We start from the raw sequence: 23,204 nt of genomic DNA on the forward strand, positions 1-23,204 counted from the left end.
CAAATGTCCCCCAGGAAGAAAATGGTCCCCAGTTGAGAATCCTTGACTTAATGGTTTTAGCAGTCATCAATAACTGTTGCCTGGGTCCATTATTTTATTAAGACTTTGCAAAGTCAGGATTTTTCTAATTCTATCATTTCTGCACTTAACAACAGTTTGTTTTTAAAAGAAATACTTTCTCTGAGTCTGCCTAGCAAAGGCAGGATAAGAGTTTATTTTATTTATCACTGTTTCTCGAATAATTAGCTGTACCCTAACTACCTTCAAAAGTGACCAATTAATTTTTTGTTTGAAGTATCACTTGGAATTCTTGAATAGTTACACATTTCATATATTTCAATCCTTGGCAGTAATTTTTTTTTTTTTTTTTTATACTCAAGTTTTCCCATCTTTGGTCAGCAGGATCTTTTTCAAGTTAGTTCCAGTTTCCTTTTGACATGACCCTAATTGATGACAATTTCCCTGCTTTCAAGTGTGACAGGGTAGGTAGTCCAGTCTCATCTTATATATTTCCTGTCCTGGCCCTGAAATCAGACACTTACTCAAGAAGCCCTCATTCCTTTTACTGGGAAATGGTATTTAGGGACCACAACCTGGGCTCAATGGGTGTTTATTGTTGTTGGGTTGTCACTACTTTCAGGTCTTTTCAATGTGTAGGCTCAGTAAATGCATACTTTTTGAAAGATAAATTTAAGTTCTGATTCCATATTGGCAGTGTAATTCAATTTAAGCTTACAATGTTTTTATTTTTTATTTTATATTTAATATCTTTCAATTGTGCTTAAATCACGATTTCTAATATCCATTTTTCTCTCCCTCTCTCTTCATACTCTGTCTCCCTCACATTACCCCCATTGAATGCAATTTCTGACTTCTTTGTTGTTCGTTTCATTCTTAGGTTATATCTTACTAAAAATGTACAGTCAAAATATTGTGTTTAAATATCACTTTCATTATTCTCTCTGGTTTTGCCACCAATGTAACAAATAGGTTCATTTGTTTTAGTCTGTTTTCTATTTTAGGCATTGCCCTTTTTAAATTTAATTTTTTAATTATATATACTATATACATGGTTTCAAAGTTAGAACAATAAAACAAAGCATATTTAGAAAGTATTGCTTCCATCATTGTCCCTTCTTCCATATCTTCTCCCTTCTCTAAGATAACCATTTTTATTAGATTTGGTTTATACTTCTAGTTTTAACACACACACACATACACACATACACACACACACACACACACACACACACACACAAAAGGTAGTATACAATTTACAATATCCTGCACCTTGCATAAAATTTTTTTATTGTGATAAAATATACATAACAAAAATTACCATTTCAACTGTACTTAAGCATACAATTCAGTGGCATTAAGTACATTCATAATGTTGTGCAACCATTATCAAAATTAATTTCCAGAAGTTTTTCATCATCCTAATGGAAAACACTGTATCCACTAAACAATAATTTTTCATTCCATTCTCCTCTGCTCCCACTCCCAGTAACCTTTATTCTTTCTGTCCTAATGGATTTGCCTGTTCTATCTGCACCTTGAATTTTCATTGAATTGTATATTCTAGAGATCACAATATAGGAGTATATAGAGATCCTCACTCATTTTTTATAGTTATATAGTATTCCACTGAATGGATTAAGCTATGTATACTCAACTAGTTGCTTATTGATGGGAAATCTGTGTTTCCAATCTTTTGTTATTACTAACAGTGCTGCAATGAACAGACTAATGTGTTCATCATTTTATTTTTTGCCTGTAACTCTTTGAAATAGATTTTTAAAAGTGGAATTGGTGAATCAAAGGATAAATGCATATGCAGTTTTAGAGCATTTGGATTTGATGTGAAGCCATTTAAGTATTAAATGAAGACCCATTTAACAGTGTTAAATGTTTTCAAGAATATGATTAAAACACTAACCCAGGGGATAGTTACTTTATTTAGCTCTTTTAGTTAAAATAATTTCATTTGTTTGAAACACACTGAATGACAAATCGTTCTCTTGCTGTCTTTACTTTCTTTGTATTTAAACAAATTGACTCCCACATGACTCCCACTTTTTCTTATGCTTTGTGAGAATACTGTGAGAAGGGGCACTACCTTAAGACTCTTTGTTGGACTACACTGGGAAAATAACGCAGGGAATTATGCCAATTCTCAGAGACTTTTGGCTGCCAAATACCACATCTGGGCAATTCGGGCCAGGAAAAAAATGTTTTGTATACATATCTTTGAAGTAAGTTTCTCTAGGTCTGAATAATCCACACATTGCTCTCTTGTACTGTTTCCTAAACTGTGCTTGGATGGTCAGTCCGAGTTTTCAGGGGTGTTGATTTTTAATTATGAAATGCCATGTATTAAGAAACTATTAGGGCTTCGCAGAGACCTCAGGAAAGCTGGGGCACAAAGGAAGACCCCAAAGGTGAGTGAGTGCACAGGAGCTCTAAGGGTTGAGAGGGCAAGTCACCAGCCTGGATGAACCAATTGCTAGGGTTTAATAATTAATCAGGAGTCCGAGCCAGGAAATAAGGATTTGCCCCAAGACCCATCCACCCGCCCTGCGCCCCCCGCCCCACCCCCCCTCCACCCCTTCCCCTATACACACGTCAGGGGCTTTGCAAACCCGAGCAGGCCCCTGCCAGGGGTCACCCTGGGGGGCACCCCCTGCGCTGACTCCCCGGGACCACGGCGCCGGCCAGCTGCCCAGGCCCCCCGCGGCCGCCTGCTCTCCCCCTCGGAGTCGGAGGGCGCGTTTCAATCTGGAAACGCCCAGCCCCTTTTTTGGGTCCCTCAGACCGACGCCACTCCCGGCGGGGAGGTGGGGGCAGGAGGGCGGTGGGCAAGGCCTGGCCTTCTCGCATCGAGGCTGCAGCCAACTCCCGCGCAAGTCTCGATTCCCGCTTGGCCTCGAATTCACGCGGTCCGGGTCCGGGTGCGGGTCCGAGTCCGGGTCCATGAGGGAGGAACAGCTCTCATTCTCAAACCTGCGGCGTCTGCCCAGCAGGTCAGTGCAGCTGCGGAGCAGGGAGCCAGGCACTTGGAGAGACCCCGGTCCCCGGCGCGCCGCCCGGCGAGCGCGGAGGGGGAGGGGGAGGGGGAGGGGCGGCTGCCTCCTCCCGACTCCGGTCCCTAACCGCCCCCTCCCCCGCCGTCTGCGCGCTTTGTACAGGCAGTCAAAACAGAGCTAGCGGCCAACTGAGGGGGGCGGGAAGCACCGCCGACTGCAGCCTCGCCCCCTCCCGCCGGCCCCCGGCCCCCTCCCGCCGGCCCCGGCCCTCCCTCCCCTTTCCCACTTCTCTCCTCGCCCTAACCTCACCCCCATCCCCCGCTCATTTCCTCTCGCACCCGGGCTCGCCAATCCCTCTTTCCAAGCCCCTCTTCCAGCCCTGGCCTTCCTCTCCAGCCTGGCCCCCCTTCTCCCCAATCTCAGCCCTCTCGCCTCCCTTCACCCTACCCCCTTCCTTCCTCTTCCCCTCCCCCAGGCCCGAGCTCCCCCGGTTCCTCCCCACCCCGTCGCCCCCTTACTCTGTCCCCGCCCACTCTGCGCCGGCCCCTCGGTCGGGGCTGCGCCCCACGTGTGGACCGCTGCGCTCCAGCCCCCACTGACAGCCGCCGCCCGCCGGCCCGCCCCGCGCCCCGCGCCCCGCCTGGCCTCAAAACCCCCGCGCCGCGCCCTCGCCCGCCGCATCCTTCCCCGAGTCCAGCCTCCCGCCCGCCCTCTCACCGGCGGCTCGCCCCGGCCCCGCGCACCTCAGCCCGGCTCCTCCGCCGCCGCAGGCGCGTCGCTGCCCCGCGGGACTCCGGGCGAGCGGGGAGCGAATCCGCCCCTCCTGGGGGGGCCACTTTTGTTTGCTTGCCGGCTTCCTTCTGGTTACTTTTGCAGCTCTCCAAGACCCGTGCCGGGAGCGCACGGGAGCCCGCGGAGCCGCTGCGCGCAGGCCCTTTTATTCTTCTGAGGTCCGCTTTCTTTGTAACTTTACGCCGCGGCCGCTCGGGTTACTTTTGTAATTTCCCGCCCCCGCCCGCCGGCGGTCCCGGAGTCGCTCGGGGCCGTGGCCCGGGGGATGCAACGTGGACCGCGCGGGGCAGCCGGCCGCACCGCCGCCGCGCCTCGCCGCCCGCTGCGCTAGAGCCCGCGCCCCGCCGTCAGCCGAGGGGCCGGCGCTCGGCCCGGGGCTCCCGGTGGCGCTGGGAGCCCGAGCCCAGGGCAGTCTCGGGAACCGACTGAGGGCTCGCTAGACCCTGCCTGTTTCCGGGCCGCGCGGAGTTCGTCTTTGAGAGCTCCCTCTCCGCGGACCACGGTCCGCGCGCTGTCGGCGCCCGCGATGGGGAGACGGCGGCGGCTGTGTCTCCAGCCCTACTTCGTGTGGCTGGGTTGCGTGGCGCTCTGGGCGCAGGGCACGGCCGGCCAGCCGCAGCCCCCGCCGCCCAAGCCGCCCCGGCTCCAGCCGCCGCAACAGGTCCGGCCCGCGGCGGGCTCCGAAGGCGGGTTTGCGGTGCCCGAGTACCGGGAGGAGGGCGCCGCGGTGGCCAGCCGCGTCCGCAGGCGAGGACAGCAGGACGTGCTTCGAGGGTAGGTGGGCAGCCCGCATCGGGGGGACCTCCGCCTGGCAGCTTTCCATCCGACCCCTCCCCGAGTCCAGTTCTGGCGGCTCGAGCCGCGGTGCCCTCCGCCCGGAGACCCCGAAGACTGGCCGCAGCACCTCCCTCTTTTCCTCCGCAAGTCCTCCGGGGCAAAAAGCCCTCCCTCGGTGCGGGTGGGCGGCGGGTGGGTCCGGGCCCCGGGGTGCGGCTCGCAGAGCGTGTGCGGAACCCGCGGCGCGGGAGCAGGTTCCGCCTGTCGGGAGGAAGGGGGGCCCGAGGCCGCGGCGCGCGGGGACTGGCGGAGCCTGCGTGCTGCTCGCCGTCGGGGGCGCCGCTCCCGAGCCTTTTGTTTGAGGACGGGTGCGGGGCTCACAGTTCGCTCGCGCCGTGAACCCAAGCGCTCCACCTTTCGACGCGTCTTCCTTGACACGTCGGGGCCAACGGAACAGTTGATCGGGAGGGACAAGGGCAAGGATTTTTGGAAACCGAGTGTTCCCTTTGTTCTCTGCATCCGGAGGCTAGAATAGTAGCAAATTATACGTTTCCATGTTTCTTTTCGCCCTTTAAAAAGACAGCAACGGAGGGCAGATGAAAGGCAATGTTTAGACGTTTCTGACCCTCCCCCACTCCAGCGTCTCGCCCATCTATTTGCACGTCTGCGCCCCAAACACTTGAAGTGTAGTTTTGGTTGGTTTGTTAGCTCTTGATCTACTCTCTTAGGGCTTTGCTTATGAAAACCGTTAATGTGTTACTGCACCCCTTCCATCGCAGGCCCAATGTGTGCGGATCCAGGTTCCACTCCTACTGTTGCCCCGGATGGAAGACGCTCCCCGGAGGAAACCAATGCATTGTCCGTGAGTGCTTGGCTGGGATTGCAGCTTGGGGCAGCCCTGGCACTCTAGGCCCCACCTCAGGGTCCGACCTCTTGCCTTTAGTCTTTTGCATTTAGAATGCACTGGCCACATAGTGTGATAATTAGGACGTGGCCCTATTTGAATGGTAGGGAAGAAGCAGCCGGTTTGCATCTGCTTAGATTTCACTTCTAGACTCTGTTGAAGGGCAATAATGATAAAAGTTTCAAAGAGGCTTGGAAGTTTTATCTTTCTGTGTCTATTAATAAAACTGACGGGGAAGTACAATTCCCTAGATAACTCAAAACCACTTTTTTCCTAAAAGAGTCCAGATAAGACCACAGTGTGGTTATGTAAATTAACTGGCTTTTAACTCTGGGTGAGGTTCAGGCCTTAGGAAGACCAAGCTTTCTCAGGCCTTAGTACAAAACCACTTTATTATTATCTGGTTTCATCTCAACAGCCGCACAACATAGATACAGAAGGAGTACTCTCACAAATTTACGCTTGACCCAGGTTAACAAAAATTTTTGAAGTGAGAGCTCTTCCAAATGGCTTGACTTTTTATTTTTTAGGAGACATTTGAATTTCGGATTTGCAGACCAAAAACCTCATAGTGTACTGTAGGTTTTCAAAGTGGAAGTCTTAGAACTTCACCAGTTCTGCATGTCTGACCTTAGAGGTTTTGGTTATTTTATTCAGTTTCCAAAGTATATACCCAGCTCTCCAAGTTCTAATTGGAGAAGTCATTAGTTATCAGCCTCACAGTGATGGACTATGGATGTCTTATTTCACATGCCTGTGAATTTGTGAGTTGAAGTGTGACCCGCCTTCTGTGTGTTTATATAGTGCAGCCACATTTGTCTTGTCGGGCGGAGAGCCAGGTATCATAGACAGCATATTCATTTAAGACCAATCTTGACTTTAGATTGACCTTGATGTTCTCCAGGGAATAGATAATTATGCAACTGTGAACAGGGAAAAAGGGCAAGCCACAGTAGCCAAGGGATAATAAGGATGTAGTGGCATCTCCGACTCTATATTTATTGGTTTTGTGGGTTTGAGATAGACACTCAATGGTTGTTGTTTTTCAGTACAGTTTTTAAAAAGAAATGAAATCTCAAGTGTTGTGAAGACTGTTTTTTTATAGATTATTTTTCCTACCCTAAAAATCCCACAACTCCGGTAATGAGGCAAAAATAGGAAACAACAACTGTGTTCTTTAAGGTGACTAACAAGTATTTTAAGTAAACCCTCTGATTATAAGCCTCTGCTTTTATTAAAAAGAAAGAAAGGGGTATTGCATTCTTTTCTCTCCAACACAGAAGTCATATACGCCAGGCATTTATGGAGGCTGCATTTACTCTTTCAGGCCAGTAGGGCATTACCAGGTCTGCTTTAAACTTACATGGTTCCTAGAATCCTGAAACAGCTAACGTCACTCACCACACACCTGCCATACTAGCCGGGAGTGACTTAGGCACTGCGGAAAGTCTGACTCACTACATGTAATGAATGTGACTACCATTATTGAGTTGGAGAGCAGCCGAGGAGAAGGGATTGGTTTATGGTACGTGTTGAAAATCTGTAAAGTCAGATTTTATTGGATCAGTGTGGAATGGGAATTCCAGAGGGCAGAGCCTTCCAGAATATTTACAGTAGAAATACATGTGCGCATATATATATATATATATATATATATATATATATATATATATATATATACATATACATGTATGGCCCTCTGAGTGTCAGCTTTAAATACTTTTGGTCTTTGAATAACATTGTGCACTTTACTTGTTTAGAAGATCAGTTTTAGAAATATCAGAGTAACAGTCAGTATTGTAGCCTGCATTCTACTACTTGAAATGTTTAGGTGCTTATGAAATACACTGGAAAGTACATGTATCATGAACCTATAAAAAGCATAGACTTGAAATGATCTTTATATCTCCAAGAAACATTTGCTATACTTGTGTCAAGAGATATCTACAAAAATATTTATTAGTGCATTTAGAAAATATTGAAAACACCGAGAATATAAAATAGTGCACAAAATGGAGGGAGAATGTAATGCCTTTATAGTCTTTTGTATAGGTCTCATCTAAATTTTAACTTTTAATATTTCTGCATATATTTAGTAGTCCAATTATTTTGACATTTAAAATGAGAATATATGGAGGTAATAACCAACTTGAAATCACTATAAAGTCAAAATCAAGAATTTTGATTCCAGGATTTTCCATTGATAATAAATTATTTTTTCTATGTATTGAATTTCCACCATTTCACAAAAGAAAAGCTCTGAGGCAACTTGCAAAAAGAGAGTAAGTAAAATACAAATAGAAAATGAGGACCGAAGATTAATTTTCTCATCCATTTGTACATCACCATTCTTCCTCTATAGAAAGATATTAAAATGTCAACTTCTAGAATTTTAATGTTTGGCCTTGACCAAGCTTCATGAGGAGAAGAAGATATTAAAACATTTCTCAAGAAAAACATTTCTCAGACTACTGGAAACCTAATGCATTTTGATTTTAGTCTCCATGTTTCATTGTTACAGTTCTTAATTGTGGCCTGCAAAGATCACTGAAGTACTTCCAAGCTTCCAAATATTTGTTTCCAAAAGGATGGAATTGACTTTCTCACTTTCCATTTGTTTTTTTAAATCTTGTTAGAACATGAAGCAATGGAAAAGTTTGCTTATTTTTGATTTATTTATTGTGAAATTATGCTGTGAAGGGCATTTTGATCAGTGGAATAACAATGGGAAGGGGTTGGCCCAGAATCATAGCGTTTGCAACCTGAGGAGAGATCAGAACACTTGAATGCAATCCTTTGGTTTTATTTTACCAATGAAAAAACTAAACTCAGAAGAGCTGTCCCCCCATCTCCCACGAGCTTTCATTGGGTCAGTGGAAGAACAGAAACTCCACCTCAGACCTCTTGCATGCGATAGACTCTTTACTGTGCCATGCATCTTCTTCCAGCATCACTGAAACCCCAACACCCAGGTCTTCTCTCCCTGCCCTATTTCTGGATCTCATGGTTTTTGTGTGATTGTGGGAGGGACAAAAATTTAGGTGAGAAGCACTCTCGATTCTCACTGGCTCACAGAGTGCGCACACCTGTGGCCATGACATGGCTCTGTCTGAGGATAACCAACCTCCAGCCCATCAGTCCTTCTTTGGGTTTAGGACCTGAGTAGAAGCACTTTGTATATCACCCAAGCCTAGACTAAGTGTCTACTTGCTGGGGATGAGGGGGCATTGAAATAAAAAAAAATATTTTAATGAACATTTTTCATTGCAAAGTTCTGGTGATGAGAAACTCGAGTACATTTTGAGAATGGTCAACTCCATGGTAGGAACCATGTTCTTGCCTAAAATTGGTTTTCTGTCTTCACACCATGATCTATGACATTTTCATTTATAGGGAGTATTAATGGCAATGCTGGCTATGTTATGTGGCCGTCAAAAGGCAATTTGGAGAAGGAAAACTATTACTGAGTTAGTTCGTTTCTATAGAACACCTCCTTATCATTATTGGGGGTTTTAGATCTGTTTGCAAGTTGTGAGATATGTGCATATTGGCATAAATGTTTATAGCTAGTTTCAGGGTGTTCCCAGATTCTCTCTTGTCTTCATGCATCCAGTCATTAAAGCACATAGCTTTTGTGCACAAAGAGAGAATTCAATTGCGGGTATAGAGATAAATCTCTCAGCTCCTAATTGAACTGACTCTAAATATGGGAGAGGCTTCCCATTTGAATGTGCTCCGCTAACGATTTTGAGGAGCTACGGTATGTGCCTAACATTCTTTGCTGTGATGACCCTCATACCTTGGAGGTCACAGCTGCAGGAGGCTTTGGCTCTCCCTCCATCAAAATGTCGCAGCAGCTTTTCTGAGCAGCAGGAATAGGCTAGGTTGTGGAGATAATATGGCAGAAGAAAGGCTGGAGGAAGGCAAGAAGGAATTATTAAGGGGAATAAAGATTGATGATGGTGCAGGTCAGATACCAGCCGGGAAGGAATGTGCATTGAACCCCTGGGGCTTGGCCAAGTCATTAGGGCCTGGAGTCTCCGGCTCGGCCAATTTCACATTCCCTGTCTCCTGTGAAGGTCCCTTACAGAGTGGGCTGTGTTTTTGGAGAGTATGCAGGACCTCTGGGTTTCCTCAAACCCTCCCAGCTTCCTAGGACCAAGACTATCTTCTCATGGTAAATTCTGCATGTAAACTCTACCTCGAGTAGGAAAGATAACCCGTATTCATAGGAGAGTTCACCAATTAGGATTATAGAACTTGAAATAGCTTCATTTGTTTGCATCTTATCATGATACTTGTGAAACTTGTTCTCACGTCTACAATGGGTAATTTCATTGCATATCCGAACTTAGACAGATCACATGTTTTTTGTCTTAGTTTTTTAGGTTGATTGTTTTTAACTGTAGCTTTCCTGTGTTGTAAACCATGGCTTATTACCTAATAATTATTCATTTACTTCCCTATTGTGCTTTTCCACAGCAATATGTAGAAACAGCTGTGGAGATGGATTCTGCTCTCGCCCTAACATGTGTACTTGTTCCAGTGGCCAGATATCACCGACCTGTGGATCAAAATCAAGTATGTTTCTTACAGAACCCTATTTACTGCATTATCCTTAAGCTCTTGAGTAAGTTAGTTCTAAATGTCCTTTTCAGCGAGGCTGTAAATCCGTGATTACTTTCCTCGCTAGCTAGGTCTGGATTAATCTTTGGAGTATAAACATCTCGGGTGGCTTAGTTGTTGCTACCACCAACAAAGAGGTAATGGGGCAATGCTTTTCATTAAGAAAAGTGATTTATTTCTGGTCCAGAAGTGATGTGTCTGTGCAGTGAACGATCCTGGATTCAGTGGAGAAGCAATTCTTTGTGAATGATAGCTATAACTTACTGGTTTTTTACAGTGTGCCAGGTACTGTTTTAAGTGTTTGACTATATCATTTAATCCTCACATGAACACTGGGAGGTACCCTATTTTACAGAAAAGGTGACTGAGGCACACATAAGTCACTTGCCCAAGGTAACATAAATTTGAATTCCGGTGTTCTGAAGCTTAAACCTAGAGACTCAAACCCTAGGCTCTATTATTGCCTTGTTTACAACTCCTGTGGCTCCAATCCTGCTTTCTGGGTTAACGAAAGGGGAGGGATAAGAGGATTGAGGAGAAAACAAATGTTTTATTGTGTACTGACCAGATGCTTCACATATATTAACTTATTTTAACTTAACACATACTAACTCCCAGCAACTCTGTAAGATCACTCTAACAGTGGACTGAGATTGTGCTTTTCACAACTCAATTAGAAAGTGTTAGGTCTTTAAGTCCAAGGTTAATCTTTTAGGCCAACGTTTAATATAACATTATAACGAGGAGGAAGCCAACAATGTTTTTTTAACTGCTCAGTAATTAAATAAATCTTTAAGGCTGCCTTAAACTAGTGTGAAGTTGTTACACTTTTAAAATTTCTCTCCACAAATTTTCCCCAAGTAAAGGTAATAGAAAATCCCTCTGACCCAGGAATCGAAGAGCCAAGATTCGTACAAGAACTTTCGTAGTCTTCTGATGCAATTCCTAATTAAAACTCTAGTTTCCCTTTTTTTGAAAAGCATCTGTCATTTTCACAGCCTTTTAAAACGTATTATTCAAAATTCATCAAGACTTGTTAGCAAATTCCTTCTACTCCTGTCCTGAACCTCCCTTGTCTGATTGCCTGGCAGAAACCCTTGCCTGTATCTTCAGTGCCCTGTTTTTCTTATTTTTCATATATATACCCCCAGCAAAAAAAAAAATTCTTTTCTACTTCAGCAGCTGACCGTTCCCTGGCCCACCCTCTGTTTACGGTACGTAGTTTAGTAGGGAATTCATGAATTACTCGTTTAGCCTTGACTAATACTCTCACCCTCTCCATCACGAACTCTTCTACTCTCTCTAGGCTTCATCCTGCTCCGCCTCCCTGAAGCATTAATCACTGATAATCCCCATTAATCACTATCTTCTCGAAGTGCTTTCCTCTCCCTTCACTTCTGTCATATCAATGGCCTACGATCCTCCTTTTCTCGGTTATTATTTTTTAGCTTCCTTTCTGTATCTTCTTCATTGGCCTTTCATGTAATGTTTGGCATTCCCAAGATTTCTGTCCCGTGAGGATGAACTCATTTACATAGATGCCTTCATCTAACCACCAAGATGTTGCCAACTCATAATAATTATCTCCAGAGTAGGTCTTTCCACTGAGCCTCACAGCCGCATGTTCCATTTCCGAGTCAGCATCTCCACCCGAATGCATCTGAAACTTGGTCACACGAAACTCTTGGTTCATTGCTGACCACAGTCTACTTCTTCCACAGTTTCTCTTGCCTCAGCAAATGGCACTGCCATCCGCTCAGTACTTCAGCAACTGCTTCTCTTTTTCTCACATCACCTCTTTTTAAGAAGACCTGCCAGTTCTACTGGAAAATATATCTCAAATCCATCTTCTTTCCATCACCACTGCTACCACGTGGTTCAAGCCACCCTCACCTCTCACCTGGACTATTGCAGTAACCTCTTGATGGATTCTTTAACTTCTAATTTTGCCCTCGTTAAATCAATTCTATGCAAAGCAGCCAGAGTAATCTTTTAAAAATATAAGTCATATCACTTTACTGTCTTATTTATATCCTTTTGATGACTCCCAGTAGAATTTGGGATAATGCAAACCCTTCCATGGCAGAGGAAGCCTTGTGTTATATAGCTGGCTTCTGCCTGCCTCTCTAAGATTTTCTCTTCCCAATCGGCCTTTTTATACTCAACGTGAATCTTTTAGTTCTTCGGAGGAAACCCTTTATCATCCTAAGGTCTCTTGGTTTGGTGGGTCCTCTCCCCATGAGGTTCCTCCTTGGTACATCTCATGCAGGCTCATTCTAGTCCTTCAGAACTCAGTTAAATCACAGTGGTCTCGTCTGGCTCCTGTGTCGGTTCTTTCGTGGCCCCAAGCCATTCTCCTTCACAACACAGTTTCCTTCAGAGAACTTACTATACTCTATAATGACGTCATGGTATTTGTTTACTTGTGTTTTGTCTGTCTTCCTATGGGAATGTGAGCTCCACGAGAGTGGATACCAAGTCTATCTTGACAGCAGGGCAGTGAGCTCATATGGCAGGTACATGGTCCCCGCATTCTGAACAGATGCACTGTCTCCTGCATCTCAGAAACTACCCTACTAGTTGCCTTCTATTTATTTCCTTTGACACTGAAAGTGTAATATATCTTAAACATGTACTTAATAACATGTTGTAACAGGTATGCTTATGTGAGCACTTAACAAATAAATACAGGTATGCTTGGGGCATAACATTTTCATTGAATTGGATATTTAGTATAGCTTTATAACTCTCACAGAGACTGTGACTTTGACCCTTGATATTTTTATATTTTTTTGTTGTCCTTCGCAGTTCAGCAGTGCAGTGTTAGATGCATGAATGGTGGGACCTGTGCAGAGGACCATTGCCAGTGCCAGAAGGGATATATCGGCACTTACTGTGGACAACGTAAGGAACACTAGAATAGACTTGATTTGTTAGAAATGATTAGATTTAGTGGATATTTCATACTAAGTCATAATTTAAGGTCTTGTGTAGCCTATGATTCTTTAAAAAAGTAATTTTATGTAGTAAGCTATACCTTACAATTGAATTTCTAATTTTTATCTGTAGGATTTTTTGTAACTTTAAAAAAATTTTTATGTTTCATAGTATTAATGTTGTTGAATACCACTAGTATTTTATCAAATTTGACACATATCACCAGTAAATATTTACTTGCTTTTCTTTTATCTATGTCCATCAAATAGATATACCTTTCTGAAAAAAATAGTGATGTTTGCTTTGTTTTAATATATCTCTCTCACTTTCTCTGTCTCTTGTCTCTCTCTATATATGATTTTTTAGGATATCCCAAAATTAACCCTTGGAGAACCAATCTTATAAATTATCCTTTGCTCAAATATATTTAATGATTTAATACCATAGTACAGGGCTGTGAAATGATTTTTTAGAAATTAGATGTCATTGTGAAAGAGGGAGCTTTGATCCAGCAAAACTCTTATCTTCAATCATTGGAGAGTATCCTATACTAATCAAGAAATAGCATTTTTGGCAAAGATGTAAGTAAGGATTGTAGCTCCTGGATTGTGACACATCACTGGGGAATACTTTAGGTTAGTGTTTCCCAAATTGTGGGACTCTTAATGGCAACCCACATCTTTAAGTATGTGTGAGTAGAAGGACATGACATTAAAGAAAGCTGAATCATAAATTGTAAGAAAGCCCCTTTTCCTTTCATTTGCATTTCATCAGATGCAGAGTCTAGTTTTGCTATTGCTAATCTTTAAGGCCTCCCTAAGAATTGTTCAACTTTTTAACATAAAAAGACCAAGTCTTAGGTGTGCAAGAATATCTAGCTTCTTTTAAATTAAACTTATTTTATTTTTGTTGCTGTTAAAATTCTTTAAAATTATAGTAAAGTTTATATAACATAAAATTTTCCATTTTAACCATTTTAAAGTGTACAGCTCAGTAGCATTAAGCACATTCACATTGTACAGCCATAGCCACTGTCCATCTACAGAACTTTTTTCATGTTGCAGAACTAAAACTGTCTACCCATTAAACACTAACTTCCCATTTCTCTCTCACCCCAGCTCCTGGTACCACAAATCTACTTTCTGTCTCTATGAATTTGACTACTCTAGCTACCTCATGTAACTGGAATCATACAGTATTTGTTTTTGTGTGACTGGCTTACTTAGCATAATTTTGTTCATGGTTCATTCATGTTGTAGTGTGTATCAGAAGCTCCTTCCCTTTAAGGCTGAATAGTATTATTCCACTTTATGTATATACCATATGTTGTTTATGTATTTGTCCGTGATGGACACGTGAGTTGCTTCCACCTTTGGCTATTGTGAGTAATGCTGCCGTGAACATGGGTATACAAACATCCATTTGAGTCTCTGCTTTCTGTTCTTTTGGGTATATATCCTTACGTGCAATTACTGGATTATGTGGTAGCTCCATTTTTAATTCTTTGAGGAGCTGCAATACTGTTTTCCATGGTGGCTGCACCATTTTACATCCCCACCAGCAGTGTGCAAGGGTTCCCATTTCTCCACCTCCTCACCAGCACTTTTATTTCTGTGTATTTTTTTGATGCTAGGCATCCTAATAGATATGAAGTGGTATCTCCTTGTGGTTGTTAAAGTTATTTTTAAGATTGTCTTCTAATTAGGATAATTATAGCTTTCTGTTTATAAGTGCTATAAAGTTTTCTTTTAAAATAATTTTAAATAAATAGTGAATCAATTTAAAGAAAACTATTCTGTTAAGGTCAGGATTAGGCCAACAGTTTCTATAAAAGCTAGATAGTAAATATTTTAGACTTCACAGTCTTAAGACCAACTACTGAGCTCTGCCGCTGTAGTGCAAAGATGGCTATAGACAACACACAAATGAAGGAGCTTGGCTGTGTTTCAGCAGAACTCTACTTATGAACACAGAAATTTGAATTTCATCTAATTTCCACTGTCACAAAAATATTTTTCTTTTGACTTTTCAACCACATAAAAGTGTGAAATCCCCACGCAGCTCATGGACAGTGCAAAAACAGGCCGTGTGCCAGGTCTGGCCTGTGGGTCACAGTTTGCAGGCTTCTTATGTGGGTGGTTCTCAAGTATGGCAAAAACTGTTAGGGTAATCTGAGATTGACTGAAGTTAGGGAAATGGAGTGTTAAAGTATTTAAGAGAATACAGTGCACTGAGGCCAATTTTCTTGCAAAAGGTAGGAGTTGCCAATGTAATAATTTTTTTAGGCTAGGGTTGGCCGGGCAAGAGCAGGAAAGAGCTGGACAACAGAGGAACAGAAATTCTAGCTAAGTTTTGTTTTTCATGGATGATTTCTTTTCTCTATTTTTTCATACATTCAGGTTTTTCCAAAATTTATACAGCAGACTCCAGTTTATAATCACAAAAAAGGAAAAAGTCTTTTATGAATGTGACATTTATAAGTAAGCAGATTTGTACCTTTCTTTACACCTACAAGAGCCTTAAGACATCTGGTCATGTCTTTTACAGAGTTCAGTGGCCAGAGAAGAGACACAATTATCGTCCTTGAAACTCAACTTTTTGCTCTTTTTGGGGGGGTGAAGAATCATAGTTACTTTAAAGTTAGAGAGGGGAAGAACCTTGCCTCAAGTCATCTTTCAGAGTATTTGCTGAAACCTGTCTTGAAACTAGCCACGTTCAGCCTGAATTCAGCTGCTCCACCTGTCGAGTGTGTGTGTGTGTGTGTGTCTGTATTTTTCTGAGGATTCTGCAGAAAGAGCTCTGGTGGGTGTGTCCCTTCTCTGCTCTTCACCCAGAAATGGGAAGCGAGGGGACGACAAGTGGTTTCCCTTCCTGGACGAGGTGCTTTTATGTTCTTCTGCCCCTGTGTCAAACCATATGGGTGTTACCACACTCTTAAATCAGGGGAAAGCAGAAAGCACTGGGTCAGAAGAGCAGCCTCTACCCAAACATCTGTTCTCTAGGTATATTATGGGGTGAAACCATCTTTGCCCAACATTTACCTCAGGGGTAATAGAACATACGGTACAAGCAGAATATGTAACCAACAAAATTCACTGGTCAGCATATAAAAGGCGACGGTAAGATAACTAGTACATATCAGCTCAAGAAATGGTTTAAGGAAGATACTTTCTAAGTTGTTCTATGTAGAGAGAGTGTTACTATGCTGAGAGTTAAGAAGCAGATGTAACAATTTTCAGCTTGTGAATCTAGAAAAATTCAGGAAATGGGTTTGCAAAAATGAGAATTATGAAGACATTTAAACTGCTTAGCTGCTTTCCTTGAAACATAGGAAGCATTCTTCAGAAAAGCACTCTTTTAGTTTCATTCAGCCAAGTGTATTGAGTAACTACTGTGTGCCCCACACCATGCAAGGTGCTGGGAGTACATTAGTGAGCAAACAAGATGATGTCCTGCTCTCACAGAGCTTATATTCTGTGAGGAAGACAATTCACAAGTAGGTGGAAAGGTAAATGCCTAACACAAATTAGGTAATGAGGAGTTCCAGAAGAGTAAAGCAGAGTAAGGGGAGAGAGTCTGGATCAGGATGAGCAGTTCTTTGCTATTTTACGTCGATGATCTCTGAGAAGATGACTTTGAACACACACCTGAGTCTTTGCTTTTAAATCTATGGGCAAAGGGCTCTAGACAGGGGGAAAAGCAATTCAAAGGACCCGTGGTGGGAACAGATTTCATGTGTTTTGGAAACAATAAGAAGACCCATGGGGCGGGATGCATGTGACTGAAGGAAAGGAGATAATGGTAGGAGGTGAATTTGGAGATGGAGGTGTAGGGCCTTATAGACTAAGGAAAGAAATTTGCACTATACCCTCCATATTAGGGGAAGCCATTGGGGCATTTTGAGCAATGGAGTGATATGACCTGACATTAAAAAAAATCATTCTGGCTGCTGTGTTGAAACTGGATTATAGAAAGGGTAAGAGAATGAAGAGGACTGGTTCGGAGCTACTTCAGAGGTTCTGGTGAATGATGCGGTAGTAATTGAAGATGTAATAGGTGCTTGGATTCAGCTTGTATTTTGGATGTAGAATCTATGGAAGAAAGTGGGTGCTGATGGTGAACTGGGTAAGGAAAAAAGGAAAAGCAAAGATCCAAAATGACAACCGGAGGATTTTGGCGGAGCTCCGGGCTGAATGGTGATGTCATTTCCCGATACGGGAAAGAATAAGTGGGGAGTCGGTTGGACTGGGGTTCAGGTGGAGCTGAGAACCCAGGATAGCAAGAGTTCTGTTTTGGATTTAATAGTTTAAGAAGTCTGTTAGATCCCCTAAGTGGAAAAGTCTATGAACTCAGATCTTAATAGAGAGATCAGAGATAGAGATATGAATCTGGGAGCATATAGATTGAATTTTTATGTAGACACTCTTTTAATGATAGACCTAGATGAAAACCTGTAGGAAGGTGGTGTAGATAGAGAGCTAGGTTGAGGCCAGAACCCTGATTCAGCCCAGCACTTTGAGATGGGGAAGGGGAAGAGAAGCCGGCAGGAAAAGAGTGAGGAAGACAGACGATGAAATAGGGAGACAGGGAGAGGGTGGTATCCTGAAGACAAAGAAAGTAGAGCCAATAGTGAAGTCAAAACATTGGACTTTTGTCTCTCTCATCTTTTAAACATTCTGACCTGGTTTAGTGGGCTATTTTTATCTAATGTGGTTGTGTAAAAGTAGCAACCATAATATGTCTAAGTGTCTGTACCTAAGTTGGTGGTACAGGAGTCTAATAAAAACATATACTTGTCATATTACTTTGTACAAAATATGTGCTCTGTAAATATTTATCAAATAACAAAATTCAAGCTTCTACAGTACATGATCAGTGGTCTCTTTCAGAGGCTGGCCAGCATGAAGCCGGGTATGCTTTTCCCTTCCCCCCAGATCGTGGTAGGCAGCTAAGAAACCAGTTTCATAGTATGTCTTTTTCTCTCCTGCCTTTTGCTATGTTTCATACCAGGTGTAAGCATTTTGTTATCTTGGGTGGCCAGCATTCTTTCCATGGTGGAAATGTAGGCATATTCAAGTTTCTTTCCAACTCCAGTTGAATGTAAATTTCTGTCTCTGTTATGTTTTGTTACCAAAAAAAAAATTATTTTATAAAATAACTTTTATTATAACTCATTCAAAAGAAGGAAAATGACCTCTTTTTTTTTGTGTTCCAGTTTTACATGCATTACCCACTTCCCATTTTTTGCTCTCGCTCTTTAGTGTAAATGTTGGATGTTGCAGAGCAAGTTGTTTTTCATACAAATACTCTGTAGTATAAAAGAGAAGGAATGATTGGAGAGATTGGAAAGATGTGATCACGACAGACAGGACAGCAAAACTCCTGATCTGTTCACTCAGTCGTTCTGCTTCCCAAGTGGGGGAAAGGCTGCGAAATTTTGACACATTGCAGGGTTTTTTAAGTAGCTAGGGTACATCAAGTACTGCAGGGGTTGATGGGAATACAAAGGCGAGCACTCTCTGGTCCCTGTCCTGGAAGAACTCACTCTCACGTGAGAGATGGGAGTATAAGCAAATGGCTGTATCCATGGGTCTCATTGTTCGTTCTTCACAGCACCTTTACACGTCTTAAAAAATTATTGAGACCCCCGAAAATCTTTTGTTTAAATGGATTATGTCTACTCATATCATCATGTTAAAAATTAAACTTGAGAAAGTTAAAAAAATTAATTTGTGTAAAATAACAAGGTAAAATAAAACCCTGTTATATGTTAGCATAATTTTTTTATGAACAGTAATTATGTTTTCCAAACCAAAAAAAAAAAAACGGAATGAGAAGAGAGGCATTGTTAGTCTAAATTAAACTAGGCTTAATCTCTCCTGGATGAGCTCTTCCCAGGAGAAGCCCGAGGCTTCTTCAACGCTGTTCTGTTCTGCTCCTTGGCATTGGGAAGCTCGGTTTGGGAAAACCCTGATTGAAGCCCTTCCTCCACCTGCCCAGAGACAGATCTGCATTGTCAGTCGTGAGTGCTTTTTCCCATTCATGTCTTAAAGGCTAGCATATGTCTAATGAAAGAACATATCTGGGAAAGTGACTTTTTTTTTTGAGAAAGAGAGAGAGAAACATAGATTTGCTGTTCCACTTACTCGTGTATCCACTGGTTGCTTCGCATATGTGCCCTAACCCGGGGTCAGACCTGCAAACCCTGGAGTATCCGGACCATGCTCTAACCAACAGAGCTACCTGACCAGAGTGGAAAAGTGACTTTCATTTGTGTTTCCTACAGCTTGATAGTATTTAAAGAAAATTCCTCACATTATACTTAATTACATCAGATGAGTGCTACGTTTTTGCAGTAGTATATCTTTTTAGTAATCGAAATCTTCAAATCTTGGCAGTTATTTCTGTGGAATTACTGTTGAGAGTTCTCTTTCAGGTTTTCGTTTCCTTCCAGCGTTCCCCCCCCCCCATCTTTCTCATGACCTTCAGTCCCTCTCTCTTATCCTCTGTTTTTATTCATCTGACTTGCTGCCCAACCCATATTTCAAGGCAGTGATTGTTTGTAAGTGCTCCTTGGGACAAATGAAGAGGCAGAAGGGTGTGGTTCTCAGGGAGATGCCCTTGCGCAAACATACACAGATCCTGCCTTTAAGCAAAGCCTCTTGCAGACAAAGAACTTTCAGACCATTGGCACAGTGATGCTTTAAGGTGAAGATACCTTTTGTTTCAAAGTATGTTTTGGTCTTGCCACTGCCAGGAGAACAGAAGCCACTCTGAGCACTCTGGTCGATGATAGGTGATCCAGTTCAATATTTCTGGTAAGGAAGTAGCATTATTGCATCTTTAAATATCAGCTTATTTATTGAGCTTCCCATTTTTTTATATTTATGTCACTTGAAGTGCACGTAACTGTGCTTTGCCCCCTCATTTCCCTTTAAGGTCTCCAAGCCTGTTTTGGGGCTCAGGCCATAGAGTATAATCCCCCTCTTCATCGGTGAGGACAGAGTGTTTCCTTTCAACAAGGAGGGTGGGGGTTGGAGAGACAAGCTCTTAGCATCAGTATTTTCTCTTGGAGAAGACATGATTCTTGAATTTAGCTGTTGTCAGTATGGTTCAGAGGAACACTTATTTTTCAAGGAATCTGAAAAGTGACCTTTTTGGAGACTTCTTGTCGAGGTCCTGGCTGCTGAGCTAAGTCACTGAGGGTGGTTCGGTGGGGAGAGGGGAGCTGCTCAGGCTCGGTTCTGGCTCCCCAGACCTTCCAGGGCCAACTGGCCCATGAATCCTGGTCTCCCCGCCCCCAGTATGAAGGAGCGAAAGAGTGTGTTTGTGTGTGTTTGTCACCATCCCTTAAAAATTTTGGATCATGGGTTAATTTTCTATGAAAGAACTTATTGTACTGACACAGGGAGGTTTTCCCCTTTCTTTCCTCTATAACTTGCATGTACTCTCTACACATTAGTTATTTCTCTTGGTATTTTATTACTGAATTGATATTTTCCCTCCATTTTTCATGTTAGTTTTCTCTTTCCTAATTTAACCCCGCTGCTCCTTTTCTGTCTACTTTCTTTTCTCTGATTTTTGCTTCCTCACTTTATTGCCATACCCTCTTTATTTTTCCATATCACATTTCCCTTCCTTTCTCCCTCTTACTGCTTAGAGTCTGCCTCCTTTTTCCTGTATTTCCCCATATTTTACTCATGTCCTTACCTATAGAAGATAGATTATGGGGTTAATAGAACTGAAATGGAGGATTGAAGAGTTATTTTCTGACTATATGAGCATTAGAGCCAGCCAATCCTTGTGTTACGATTTAAAAACAAAACAACTTTGACCAGATACTTGCTTAACAATGTGATTTACATGATTCGTGTAGGCTTTTGTCTTGCTATACACGTAAATATATTTATTAAGTGCATAATGTGAACTGTAGCTTGTGTTTTAGAGGTAAGGCCCGTGATTGGCCGCACCTGCACACTGCTGTGTTGTACCTGGGGATTTGCTGTGTAATGAGCCTCTTGCTGTGTTTGTGTGCAGCCGTCTGTGAAAATGGATGTCAGAATGGTGGACGATGCATTGGACCCAACCGCTGTGCTTGTGTTTATGGATTCACTGGTCCACAGTGTGAAAGAGGTAAGAAAAGAGAAATGAGAACTTCCCTTTGGTCTATTTTATTGTAAAAATGTATAATTTTTTTGTTATCCCATGAGAATTCTTCAAATGAAGTAGTATTTTCCTTTTTTTTTAGTTATGTCTGTAACTTGAAGGGTAAGATTTTTGAAATATAGCTAACAGCAGCAGAAGTGTCTCACTTTTTTCCACCAGAGTGACCTCAGTTCAAGGGGCCAAATGTGGGGTTATATCTACTGAACGAGTGACTGATGGCATGTTCTAAGAATGTGCTTAATTAAATTGGGAGTCATTATTGGGAGTTCTGCCTCTATGAAAAAAACAACAACACAGCAATATCAAGATGTTCTTGGCTGCACAGCCAACAAAAATGGTATAAATTTCCTTAACCAATAAGGTAGTACAGTATACTGAATTGCATAACAAAAAGCCCAGAGCTAGTGGGCTTCAGGTAGGATGTGATCAAGGCTTTCACTCTGTTTCTCTACTTCTTTTGGCCCTGTCCTCCTTTGGATGTCAGTTTTTCCCTACCCTAAAGTTCTCTATGGTTGTAAGATAAGTGCCAGCAGTAACTGAGGTAACATTCTTTCTTGTTCACATCTAGAGAGAGACAATTTCTCCTCTAGCCATGGGCCAGTAATAATTCCATATGCTGATTGGCTTAAGCTTTAGTTTTTGATCCAGTCCCTGGCAAGGCGGATGGTATTAATACTATGTTTGATGTAGACTTCTCAGGACCTATCCTTGGAGTAGGAGATAATGAAAGCTTCCCCAAAGTCACCTGGAAGGGAGAGTTTGGTATCTGAACCCAGGAGAGGTTCTTTCGGGCAGAAGAAAAGGGGAATGGGAGCTGGGTAGGCGTCCAGCATTATCCACTTTATCCTTGTAAATGGTCAGTCAAGCCAATATGAAACCAATTTACCCTAATTTGAATTAGCAGTTAAACTCATGACCTACTGTAGACTACTGAAAATCCCTGTGTTGATGCACTAAGTGAACTATTAATAATGTCCTGGTAGCAGTCGGGTGCCACTAGTATATCAAAGTTAAACTTCATAGTATAAATAACTATTTAGCACTGAACCATGAGAGTAAGATTAAACTAAAAGCAATATTACATAACCATTCATAATTACATACAGCCTCAATTTATTTTTCCAGGGCTTGTCACAGCATATAAAATTGTATAGCACTTTCTTTGTTGCAGAGCTTTAGAGTATATGAAGCTATGGCATTGAAATATTACAGATAAGTAGTGGTGACTGTGTGTATAAGGCATTGAATTGCAAAGAAACTTTATATTTTAAAAATTAAACTCATTACTCTGACAAAAATTTCATCTTGGTATTCAGTTTAAATCTTGAGAAGAAACTGAGAAATTAGAATTATACGGTGAAGTTAGAAAGTAAGAGGTATGCAGCCTTTAAAGATATATATATCAATATATTTATATTACTGCTAAGGTAACTGAGATTTCTTGAGAGCGAAGTACATTCCACAAATGACAGAGTTTATAGTTACCCTTTGGATAAAATTAAATGTCTTTACCAGATGCTTTTATTTGGGGAAGAAAAATTAATTATGAAATGTTAGCATAAAAAGATAAGTTGTTAAGAATGGGGTAACACAAATTTCCTAGATGACGTTAAGTTTATTTAAACACTATAGAATGGAAAATAGTTAAATTAAAAAATTCAAACATAATTATAATTGGTGGAGGTGATGTTCGTTTTTCTAGAAGTCATGTAAGCTTTGCAGCTCTGTCATTTTGAAGCAGATTTCAAGTTCGGTTGGCAAAGGAACTGGGTAATTTCAGCTCTGAGGCCTCCAGGCATTACATCATTGCTCTTCAACAGCTATTCATTCACTAGGTTTGTTAGTTCTTACAAAATTTATGGGGACCTAATAAAGACCCGCATATATTTTACATGTACAGTAGCATGTTTTCAGAAGAAATTACAAAATTAATTAGTTAACAAATTGGCCTGAAGGATATTTTTTAAAACGTGGGC

General features: G+C 42.2%; 1 protein-coding gene across 2 annotated transcripts in view; it reads left to right on the forward strand.

The window, feature by feature from the left end:
• The first annotated feature begins 2,641 nt into the window (after positions 1-2,641).
• The window catches only part of FBN2 (fibrillin 2), a 218,363-nt gene continuing 197,800 nt past the window's right edge, over positions 2,642-23,204 (forward strand). Inside the window, exons 1-5 of one of the 2 annotated variants that reach the window (XM_081133119.1) lie at positions 2,642-3,023; positions 5,375-5,457; positions 9,982-10,080; positions 12,934-13,029; positions 21,100-21,195. In XM_081133119.1, the coding sequence (XP_080989245.1) occupies positions 2,974-3,023; positions 5,375-5,457; positions 9,982-10,080; positions 12,934-13,029; positions 21,100-21,195 (424 nt within the window). In that variant the 5' untranslated portion in view covers positions 2,642-2,973. Of the gene's footprint in view, positions 3,024-3,676; positions 4,593-5,374; positions 5,458-9,981; positions 10,081-12,933; positions 13,030-21,099; positions 21,196-23,204 lie in introns of those variants that run through there. The other variant, XM_081133118.1, reaches the window with a different exon arrangement.

This window comes from Miniopterus schreibersii (genome assembly GCF_964146895.1).
Source record: "Miniopterus schreibersii genome assembly, chromosome: 3".
NCBI classification, from domain to species: domain Eukaryota; kingdom Metazoa; phylum Chordata; class Mammalia; order Chiroptera; family Miniopteridae; genus Miniopterus; species Miniopterus schreibersii.